The sequence below is a fragment of the Coenobita brevimanus genome, chromosome 60, assembly GCF_032717465.1.
Source record: "Coenobita brevimanus isolate Jiangsu-jjx chromosome 60, ASM3271746v2, whole genome shotgun sequence".
NCBI lineage: Eukaryota > Metazoa > Arthropoda > Malacostraca > Decapoda > Coenobitidae > Coenobita > Coenobita brevimanus.
In genome coordinates this window covers 5396569-5408940 of record NC_137013.1, presented here as the reverse complement: position 1 = coordinate 5408940, position 12372 = coordinate 5396569, and the positions used below count along the sequence as shown (strand labels likewise).

Below are 12372 nucleotides of genomic sequence, written 5' to 3'. Positions count from 1 at the left end.
TATGATGAAATATATGTTTCCTAATTTCAAGACAGATATATGCCACACCTTTTCTACTTCATTTTCTTGACATTCAGTATTATTAGCAGACTAAACCATATATGCATTTTATTAATTAAAGACCAGCTACATGGGTATGAGATGAAAGAGGGCATGCTGAAATATGGGTATGCAAACTTCCAGGGCAATATCCACTGTACGTCAGCCTTAATAAACATCAATTAAAAAAGAAAAAAAGGAGCGTAAATTTTCATTGGCCTCTGTTGCGGTGTATCGCGGTCAGAGCCACGTGATTACTGGAATGCAATCAAATACTAAAGTCTGTTCGCCTTTCCTACCTCAGTTTCATTACAGGATTCATAGACACTTGAATACCCGTATGATGTAGTGGAATGAAGTGATTAATTATAATCATACATCTGTGGGTGATAATATGCTCCTTTGCTCACCACGTCTCTTTCAAGCATCCATGAATCCAGCAATGAGGAAAAGACTAGGGAGGTGAACGAACCTCTGTACAGTATTTGACTGTACTTCTTTGTTTATTGATTAACTATTTCAGTCTGGTGGCATATTCTTTATTTTATTCTGTTGTATTCTCTTACCTTCCTAGATGTTAACAGGTAACATACTTGCCTACTAGGACCTTATTATTCCATAGAGTTTCATTTTACCCAGTTTAACACAACGGCACCCTTATATAATTTATTCTTGTCACTACCAGATTTTATTAGCTTAAGGGAAACTTTTTGAACTGGAGGGATTAGATGGAGCCGTCATTACATAAAGTCTTAATTAAATCTTACTCTTAAAGCCTTCAGGGATCATTAGGTAGCAGCTCGTCAGTACCGCACATATTTTAGACTCATTTCACTATATTTAGTGCGTTGACATCATTTTAGTTTATTTATGCTTTTTCCTGACGTCATATAGGCGTTTGAAACGAGCTCTGTTACTTAAGTTGTTGTTGTTGTTGCTGGACCCTGATCTGTCTGGTTGAGCGGACCCGCTAACCACAGGTAAGCATTGGTTGTTGGAGCCTTCCTACAGGTACAGCATAGACACAGATCCCTTCTAGGGGTCTGGCGCTCCTTTGCACTAGACAGCGTCTAACCAGGATCGTTCCAAGGTCCATCTCGCATCAAGGTCCGTCTCACAGCAGCAGAGGACCTGAGTCGATGCCACTGCCATTTAGTGTGGAGGCTGCGGCTGAAAACTGCTCTCACTCTGTCCAGCAGGGCACAGACTTCCTTTTAACTCTAGCTTCCTTGATGACAGCCCACCAGGTGGAGCCTTCACGTCGATTTTGGGCCTTAGATCAATTCTTCCTCTGTCATTTCGTTCCTTCTTTCTAATCCAACTTAACTAGCCTAACCTAACCTAACCCGACATAGTATAACTTAACCTAAAATAACCCATTCGAACGTGGCCGGATGAATGGGTTTTCAGTCCAGATCGACCAGTTGCCCTCTCTAGGATGCCATCGGAATTTGGGTGTCTTAAATGAATTACCTCCTTTTCAGACTTAATTCCTGTCACAAGATTTTCATCATTAGTTAATAGGGAGCTCTTCTACACTTTGCCTTCCTTTTCAGCTGGTATGATAAATTGTCTAATCCTCTGCCAAATGGAAATATACCAACAGCTACGTTTGAATTTATTCTCACGAATGTAACGTAGGTATATGTGCCAGTCAGTGCCTTCAGGCCTTACGGTTTGTGGTGGGCTCATCGATACCAAAGTATCGATACATCTGATACCAGCTTTTTATCTGCAAGTATCAATACTGATGGCTAGGTATTGATTACTGTGAGTATTAATGAAGGTTACCTTCAAATACACCTAAGTGTTGACTGCATCATTTGTGAGGGATAGCATACTGCGTCTGACAACCAGGTTTGTATCACCATTTAGATGGCAAAATGCTACATGCCTAGAGATGTATTAACCCGCCCCATCCCAACCACTTTTCCACCACTGACTCCCCCCAATCCCGACCATTTTAGGAAAAAAAATTTTTTGGCTCAAACCTTCGCTTTTGGTGAGAAACATCGAAAATTCATAGAGAAATTGCTCACCTGAGGTTTAAAATACTCATTACAGGTAGGAGTACCTCCTTACCTTACTGTGTTTTCTATCAGGCTGGCACCAAAGAAAACGAGTTCTATGGGAGGATAACTATTTCACACCACTCACAAACGGTATTTATTTATTTACTGTTACGAATTTATATGTAGTACAAGAGTATATTGGTTTTCAAGCAGTAATATAGGCATTATAAGCATTGTTTCACTCACTAATACCTGACCTTTTTTTGCCACATTACCTGATCATCATTTCTAACTGTTTCTTCCTCTAATGCTACGTAAAGTTTGTCCTCCACATTGTCATTGATTGGGGAATCACTCTGGCCCTGAATTTCGTACCGTGGCATGACATGGCTATACTGGCCAGGTCACTGATAGCAGGTGAATTGCTGAGACAATGGCATGCAGGGGGGGGGAGGAGGTCATGCTGGGTAAGGCATTGTCCCTGTCTGGCATCTTGTTGAGGAAGGTGTCACGTGTATACGTACCAAAAATGACTCGCGAAAATTGAAAATTGTGCAAATTAGGGACCTTGCAATTTTTTCACGTTTATGTACGTCGACGGGATTGGCAGTGACAAAACGTGTGGACGTTAAAGAACGTCGACGGGACGCCGCGGGTTAAGACATGCGATTTCTGTATGTTAAGGATAAGATGATTTTGCGTCCTTCACAGGTGATAAACTTTTTTGTTCAAATACTGAAAAATAATTTAACTCGCAGCATCTCTGTTCTGCAGAACATAAATGACTTTACTATGTTTAGGGATTGTTCACTGGATTCAGAGGTATATGATTACGTAACCTAATTAAGTATTGGTATCGGTAATCGATAGCCTACTACCTGCTCGTATACTGTTCAATAAATTCTTCGGTATCATATCGAAATGTCGCCAGTATCACCCAACACTACATACTGTACTATCACGTTATACACGATACACGGTATGTAGCTGTTGTGAAGTGCGAATGTGTGTGACGAGCTATCAGCAATGTAGTGATGGTAATATAGAGGTTGACGTTTCGATGCATCAGCCGTATCCTCATCCTTTGTATCACATCACATCAGTTGAAGTACCTCCCATGTATTGGCCACCGCATTATCTGAATCCGAGAAGAATGTTGCTACTTATTTCACTTAATCTGTAGCACGATATAAGAGACCTCCGAGTTCAATCTTTGATTCGGTAGAAAGCAAAGGAAGCTAGAGGTATGAGGAAGATCCACTTGTAAATTTGGAAACCATTGCTGCCTTCTCCTGAGGACACCCTGACAAAGAAAATGGACATGGATAAAATAAAGAAACCTGTCAGGGTTTGAGGGTAAACATATACATTTTTGTAATGCCCATTTCTGTATCCCACCCCTTACTGTATGCTAACACTTCATTAATACTTAGTGGCCTCTTATGGCTGTTTCCTCAAGGGACCAGCAGCATGGCATTAGGTAATGAAGGCACACTCTCAATTCTAACTCTTTATTGTTGTATAATCTATTAAATTAACTCTTAGATATATAGAGAAAAATAAGATAAACCATTGCTATGTATTTTGAAAAATTTTCAAGGGCTTACATTTTACTTGCCATAAATGACACATCAGTTTCATAGCAGGTTATAGTAGTCACACACACACACACACACACACACACACACACACACACACACACACACACACACACACACACACCCTCCACTCGGCAAAAGCGATCATACAGTACTAAATTATAACTTCAGGATAGCATATGACATAGTAAACAGCAATGACAGTTACAAAAAGAGCCTAAACTATAAAAAGGGAAATTATCAAGACCTAAAGAAGTATTTCTTAGAAGTTGATTGGGAAAATGAGCTTAGAGGACAAGATTTAAATGCTGTATATAAAAAATTCTGTGAATTTTATGAAATAGGAGTCCAGAAGTACATCCCTCAGCACAAAGAAGCAGATAAGAAAATACAGAAATGGTTCAATACAGAATGTAAAAAATCAAAAGAAAGAAGAGATTTGTTGTGGTATAGATACAGAAGACACAATAGTGAAAGGGCGTATAATAATTACAAACAGGCAAGAAACGACTATACAAGAATAAGGAGGGAAGCCCAAAAACAGTTTGAGGAGGATATAATAAATAAAAGTAGTGATCAACCAAAGCTGTTTTACAGCTATATCAGAAGCAAAACCAAAGTAAAAGATATAATACAATCCATTACGGACGAGGGAATCACTTATACACAAGAGAAAGATATTTGTGAAGCACTAAATAAGAATTTCCAATTAGTTTTTACAGAAGAAAAAAATTTTGAGAGGGACTATGTGGAACACGCATGTCCACACATACTACCAGATATACAAATAGCAGAAAAAGTAATACAGGAGGAGTTAAGTAGATTAGACAGAGGAAAAGCAAGTGGTCCTGATGAAATTTCATGTTGGGTACTACGAGAATGTCCAAAAGGAGTTAAGTAAACCATTATTTTTAATTTTCAAGAAATCCTTGAGTCAAGGTAAACTACCTGATATTTGGAAAAAAGCAAATATTGTCCCCTTATTCAAGAAAGGAAATAGACAAAATCCACTCAACTACCGACCAGTATTACTGACCAGTGTTGTATGCAAGGTATTAGAAAAGCTTATAAGAAAAGCTTGGGTAAATCATCTAGAAGAACACAGTATGATAACAGAAAGACAGTTTGGTTTCAGAAAAGGAAAATCATGTGTTACTAATCTGTTGAGCTACTATGACAGAGTAACAAACACAATACAGGAAAGGGAAGGATGGGTGGACAGTATCTATTTAGATTTCAAGAAAGCTTTTGACACAGTACCACACCAAAGACTTTTATGGAAACTGTACCATCAAGGAGGAATTCGAGGCAAACTGTTTTGTTGGATGCAAGACTTTCTTATAAAAAGAGAAATGAGGACAGTACTAAGAGGAAACTACTCATCATGGAAAGAAGTGACTAGTGGAGTACCACATGGTTCAGTGCTGGCACCAATCATGTTTTTAGTGTATATAAATGATATAAACAGTAACACTGGAAATGAGAGCTATCTGAATATGTATGCAGATGATGCAAAAATACAAAGGAGAATTACTAGCACAGACCCTTGTAGAGAGCTACAAGAAGAATTAAATAAACTTCATGAATGGAGTAGTACATGGCAAATGGAATTCAATGTGGACAAGTGTCATGTAATCAAGTTTGGTAAAAGTGGAAAAAGACCTGATTGGGATTATAAGTTAGGAAATAAAACCCTATACACATCAGAAAGAGAGAAAGACCTAGGTGTGATTATCAATAACAGACTATCTCCGGCTGACCACATCAGCGAGAAGGTACGGAACATGTATACACTGCTTGCAAATATGAGAATAGCATTCACATACATAAATGAAGACATGCTAAGAAGGATAATAACATCATTCATTAGACCAACCCTGGAATATGCATCAGTAGTCTGGAGTCCTCATCTCAAAAAGCATATAGACAAGATTGAAAAAGTTCAAAGGGCCGCTACAAGATGGATACCAAGCTTAAGGGACCTAAGCTACGAAGAAAGACTAAATAAACTGAATCTACCTACACTACAGGAGAGAAGGAAAAGAGGTGACATGATAATGCTATATAAGTGCATATCAGGGAAGGAGAAAATAGACATAAATGATTACTTAACATATGGAGAAGCATCAGCAAGAGGACACTGCAAAAAACTGCATAAGAAGAGAGATGATAAAGACGTAAGGAAATTCAGTTTCCCAAACAGAGCAATTGATCAATGGAATGCACTACCGAATGAAATAATGTGTGCCAAAACAATTCACAAATTTAAGGATATGTACGATAAATATGGTTTAAGACACGGGACAGTACGAGCTTGACTCATTCCTGTAAAGATACAATTAGGTAAGAACAATTAGGTACGAACAAACACCACTCCAATAACCAGACATTGCTCGCACACCCGCACAGACAGAATCGAGAGCCACGGAATAGGCCTGATCTCATTCATTCGACTATCAATCCTCTACAAAGACAACACAAAACACTTTTCCAGAATGACACAACGTTGCAAATATAGTAATTCAGTGTCAGATCTGGTCAGACACAAGAAATCAACATTTTTTTACAATTATATTCCTCCTCACACTTCCCACGCTGCAACAGAGCAGTACAACACTCAGCTCTTCCCTCTAACACAAACATCTAACTGTTACTGTTGGGGACTTTAACGCTACAAAAACACTGCTTAGTACGAACACAGTTAAAACAGCCGCCCAGACATCGACATTGCTTCAAAACTCAGCAATGTTTACATTCCCAATGACGCCTTGCAAATTCGAAATACACCCACATCCCACCGTAGGCAAACCTTAGCTCCTCTTTCCCATCACATTCTGTTCGTCAATACTTAAACTCACCAATACCTGACGAACGGAACCCAAACTTGCTATATATCATATCTCCATCATTATCACCACAGAAACACAATCCAGACCAGAGTGATCACACCTCACATACACAAAAAGCAAGAAAACAGACTGGACAAAATTCACTGAAGAAACAGAACACTTCAACAACACACCTGTCACCAACATTGCTAGGCACATTCCAAAGTTTAACAACATTTTGCTCAGTGCAGACAAACACCACATTCCACGAGGCAACAGAAGACATTACAACCTAAACTTTACACCGGAGATTCTCTGCCTCATAAGACACAGTAATTTACTTAGGTAAAACTCGCCTCTCCCGCACACAGAAGACACCAATACAAGGCTCCAACAACTAAGTAATGAGATAACAAGAACATTCATACAAAGAAAACTGAAAATTTGAAGGCCTTCGTAAAAGCACTTAAGCATTTCACAGACCCCTTTCAGCTCTACAGAATACTTAATGGCATCTCTAAGTTACAAACAACCACCTCCAAGACCCACGCCACCATCACCTCCAATACCCTTCCTTAAAGGAACAAGCAAACAGGAATGAACCTTTAAGCCAATATAAGTCACCAAACACCAACACACACAGAGTCTGAAGAAACAATCCTCTCAGTACAGACACAGATTTCCACTTGACCACTGTGCAACCCCTTCACTCCAACTCCACAAGAAAAGGGCCAGATGGCATCAGCAACCTGCATCCGAAATATTTAGGATCACACAGCATCCAGGCCTTCACAAATATCAACAACTACTCATGCACAAATACACATAGCAGAATTATCACTATACTGAAATCAAACAAGGTTCCAACACACCCTTCTTCATACATCCCCGTAACACTGTTTAACACACCATCTTAAATAAATGAACGACTCACTCAACAAAGTTGCACCCAATGTCCCCCTCTTTCACAACACTGATTTTTTTTTTTTTTTGCACTACACTGTACTTGCACCTTAATGAAAAGCTCCTACAACAAGCATCTGACGGCATTAATCGTGATACCTGCTTAGTGCAAAATTCTTACAGCAACTGATATTAGAAAAGTCTTCGATGCCATCCCCTGATGCAAATTAAACATCAGGGTATACAGCACAAACATGAAGAATAACACCAAGCTCTGGCTTGCCAACTGTTCACCTGGTATACAAGCACATGTTGCATTCCAGGGCAAGTCATCACGAACACGGATATCCCTAATGGACTTCCACAGGGCTCCGTACTCTCACTCACACCTTCGGTTTATGCATGCATGATACTACCACACTTTCATCGCCCAGACATTTCTTCATGTCCAGCTCACATCACCATAACGATCACACACCATATTCCAGACAAAGCCTGCACACTGCAACAGGAATACCTCAGCACACTGCACACTTGGAGCAAGAACACCATGCTGATGATCGCCCAAGCAAATTCACCATCACACTCATCACAATCAGTAAACAGGTATATAGGTACTCCCCTTACGTCACACTTAACAATATATGTGTGTCACACACATCCTCCACTTTGATACCTGGAGTGACATATGACATTGGATTAACCCTCATGGACCACATACAAGACATCAAGAGGCAATACACCCCCAGACTCAGTGCACCTACAAAGCCAGACTTTGGGCAACAAAAAGAAACTGTCCTTATTCTGACAACAATACAGTAGACCAGTAATGTCCTATGCCTCCTCAGGATGGGTTCCCATCCTATCCAGTACTCACTACAACACTTTAGAAACCATATAAAATAATACACTATGCAGTACCGCTGGCTGCACCAAAATCACTTCCACAGCTGACACTCAGAAGTCCTTCCTGTCAAAGATTACCTTAATGCGAGAGACACATGCTTCTGTGCAGAAGCCGTTGCCAGTACACAACACACCTGTAATTACATGACAGAGATACCCAACAGACCTAAGTACATAAAACAATCACCATACAATCATTATCTAATCCTCTGCAACAATATCCCACCTCCAGACATTCCCACACTTGCAATGAAGAAACACCTACACTCGTATACTCCCTTCATGCACAGAGCAATACAAAAGCTCGATCAGAACAAAATAATTATTACAAGCCCCCCCCCCTCCTGATATCCACCTATCAGAGGTGTCCTTCCGTAGATATGATGGAATTCATTTAACTAGGCTTAGATCAGGACATCATCCAGTCCTGCTCAGCCACCAGATTGATTTAAATTGGGTGAAATCGCAGGTGGCATGTGCCCAGCATATAGAATAGGTCCACACAACATAACTCACATAACGGAGCTCTGCACAGTACATGCCATACTAATGCACAAACACATGAACAGTGTACGTTGTTGCTTACCTGTGGTCGATGAGTCTGCTCGATCAGACGGACCGGAGTTGAACAAGAACAACAACAATAACAACAACAAAAGCAGTAACATCTAAAAAACAATAGGTCTACTCCTTGGGTGATTCTCTGCCTTCCATCAAACTTTAAAATCGGTTCAGAACTATTTCAGATATGTTATCACACACACACACACACACACACACACACACACACACACACACACACACACTTGACCGGAGATCCGGTACGGGCTATCGATTTCTCTCGTTGCTCCGGTGTTCTGCATCTGTGACACCGGCGACAACCCAACAACAACTCTCGAAAGATTTCAGCTATCCACCCTCTGGGAATGAAAATCCACCCCTAAAATTAAAGAATGTGGTAATATCTGAAACATAAGAGTTATATTGTTATATCGTAAATGCTCGCGTGCTCTCGTACTGAAGGGATACCAGGTAAAGAATTATGTAGTTTCAGCATTATCTCTGCTCACCGTTTGCCTTCTTCAGGAACACTAAAATTTCACCTTTCTCTCTCTCTCTCTCTCTCTCTCTCTCTCTCTCTCTCTCTCTCTCTCTCTCTCTGTGTGTGTGTGTGTGTGTGTGTGTGTGTGTGTGTGTGTGTGTGTGTGTGTGTGTGTGTGTGTGTGTGTGTGTGTGTGTGTGTGTGTGATAATATGCACTGCCACCAGGTTTAGCCAACTACTTCCTGTAACAAAATAATCTGTCCACTTCTGCTGCTCATGTGATCAGTGTTAACGACAATAGATCAGTTTACTTTGCCCAGTATATTCCATTCGTGTATTTGGTTTTTCATAATATCAATGTTCTAGATAAAAGATAAGTTTCATTTGCCTAATTTAATCCGTGTGTATGTTGTGGTGCAGGTGTGGAAGGGGTCGAGTACTGGACAGGGAGGAAGGCGTTTGTAAGGACGTGTGTGTGTACAACCCTTGTCTCAACGGCGGCTCCTGCGCCTCCTCCCACCAAGGTTGCCAGTATCGCTTATTTTGGTCTCTGTTCACAATATTCTGGACAAACGAGGAGGCTGTCTAGACCTTTTCCTTACCAGTTTAATTTGCATATAGTTTGAAAATATTGTCGTTATTGGTCTCTATACAGTCTGTGTCAATGATAATATTAAATGAATATCACACCATGGAGAATTAATTTGCAGTGAAGAAAATATATCGCTATGGAAAAAGTGCGAGAAAGCCTTGTAAGCTGACAATAAACCGACTCTGTGATTGCTCCCACATAAAGATGTAATTTTCTTCGGCATTTCTCTTAATGTTTCAGTATCATGGAGCACTGAACAGCACATGTCACACAAAGAAGCAGATACAACATCAACGGTGTAAGGAACCTGGGGGACGACCTTATATGGGTTCTTTTGTATTGTTTTTTTTTTTCCTTGGAAGGAACGGTTTGCTGGCTTCTGGCCTTTGGTTCCTTCTTCCTTACATTAAAAAAAAAAGTTACTTAACTGCGGTCGATGGGTCTGCTTGGCCAGGCACGACCGGGGTTGAGCAATAACACGCCAATCCTTTCACTCTAATAACGTATTTGTAACGTCATTCTTGGAACCTCCAGATGATTCTATTAATCAGATTTTTTCCTGAGCTTGAGGAGTTAAATACCGCTTTCGAATACACACTGTTACAAGAACTCTTTCGAAAAATTAAATAAAATCGCCTGGAGGTAGCAAGAATAAACTGCAAAAGACGTTACCAGACTGAAGCGGTTAAGCGTAATAGTCGCATATCGCCATGATTAAGATCTGTTTTGATCCAGGTACCACATATCCGTAACAATTCTTAGCCTTGAATAAACCTTACTTTTTATTTGTATTCAAAATCTGTGCAATACGTGGGCTACTTACTTCACCCGATTTCAGTTCATTTTGGAAGAAAACTTCTAATATGCGTTTTGATTTCACAATGCTGTGAACTGTTGCTAAAGAAAAATTTTGTTCACACACCAATTTTGTATATATTGTGAGGATACAGCAGTCTGAACTTCTGAAAGGTATACGAACAGGGCTAGAGCTTCTGTATCTTCAAACAGTTTGATACGTGTATATAACCCTTCTTTAATATTTGTGTTGGTTGTGTTGGCACAGGGTCTGGATACGTGTGTGTGTGTCCTGTGGGGTTCAGCGGGCCTTATTGCCGCCTGCCGAATATTCAGGACACTTCAATCAACATATCACTGGGGGCGCTTGTGGTCATTATTGTATGGTGTGCCTTCCTTCTACGTGAGTACTCAGCAATGTAGTCATCACACTCACATTTCTGGTTCTAGTGTTTGCAACTTCTCAACCTCCAGAAGAACACTGTAAAAAGAAATGACAGGGGACAGTCCTGAATAGATGAAGTACTGTATGTGTGGTAATGAGCAGGACAGATTACTTTTATACCTGATAGCTGTCACAGTGGTTCTGTCTAATAGTGTCGCAAAAGTAGCTGCTGGTAAGATTAAATGGAAGCATATTTTGTTACCCATTTTTGCCTATAACGTCTCACCCCGTATGTGCTGTCCTTGCAGTGCTGGTGTGCGCCTTCCTACTCCACCAGCACAACAAGAGGTCCGGGGTTCGTCGGGAAGGAGCGGCAGTGAGTGGGCAGGGTGGGGGAGTTGGGGGGAAGGGACACCCTCCCTCACCCTCACCCACCCCACACACACCCAATCTCATCCAGCTCCATCATATCCATTCAGCCTCACCCAGCGGACAAAAACATTCAGCTGTTAACCAGAATATTGCAGGTAAGACATCAGTGAACTTTTGCTGTCTAATCTATTGTCTGACGCCATAACCTGTGAAAGATGGCTTTAAGAAAATGGACCACGGATAATTATTCTTCTCCCTACTCAGTAACAAACCTCTTCCCACTATACACCACCCTCCCTTACATAACCTCAGTAAACCTTATTTCTCCACCTCATTCTCAGTTGCCATCCTCCTCCTCCAAACAGTATCACTCAAAAATTCTACTCATCAATCCCTAATTTTCCACTTATTGACGGATCCTCCCAGGGGCCGAGCCTAGAAATCCCAGTGCCACTGAGGTACTGAGGTACTGTGTTGCTGAGGAACCACTTACCTCATATCAACCAGCCTGTCACCCGTCACCAAATTCAGCCTACAGTATGCAGATGTACTCTGGGACTCACTCTTTGTCTTTAAGATTAAGTAAATTTTGACATTTTCAGAAAATGGTGCGAAACCTTTGGGAAGAGGTAGAGGAGGTTCAAATCTGGTGAATTTATTTTGGAAGGGAGCCGGCGCCCCTCAGCTTTACTCTAGGAAAAACGATTTTCAATATTTTTTTTTCTAAAATTTCACAAGACTCATTTCTCTCCCGAGCCTGATGGCTGCCACGTGTCGCCGAATTTTTCATTAATTCAGTCGTATTTTTCTAAGGGTCCTGTGGACGTGGTCACCATATGTATTTATTTGAAAAGTCACTGAGAACCGAAAAACAAATATATATATATATATATATATAT

At 40.5% G+C, this 12372-nt stretch overlaps 1 protein-coding gene across 1 annotated transcript in view; it reads left to right on the top strand.

Moving 5' to 3' along the window:
- Nucleotides 1–12372, top strand: part of LOC145403139 (putative neural-cadherin 2) — a 180275-nt gene that overhangs the window by 166014 nt on the left and 1889 nt on the right. Inside the window, exons 31-33 of the mRNA XM_080274964.1 lie at nt 9750–9853; nt 10985–11119; nt 11410–11628. Of these exons, the coding sequence (XP_080131090.1) occupies nt 9750–9853; nt 10985–11119; nt 11410–11628 (458 nt within the window). The remainder of the gene's footprint in view (nt 1–9749; nt 9854–10984; nt 11120–11409; nt 11629–12372) is intronic.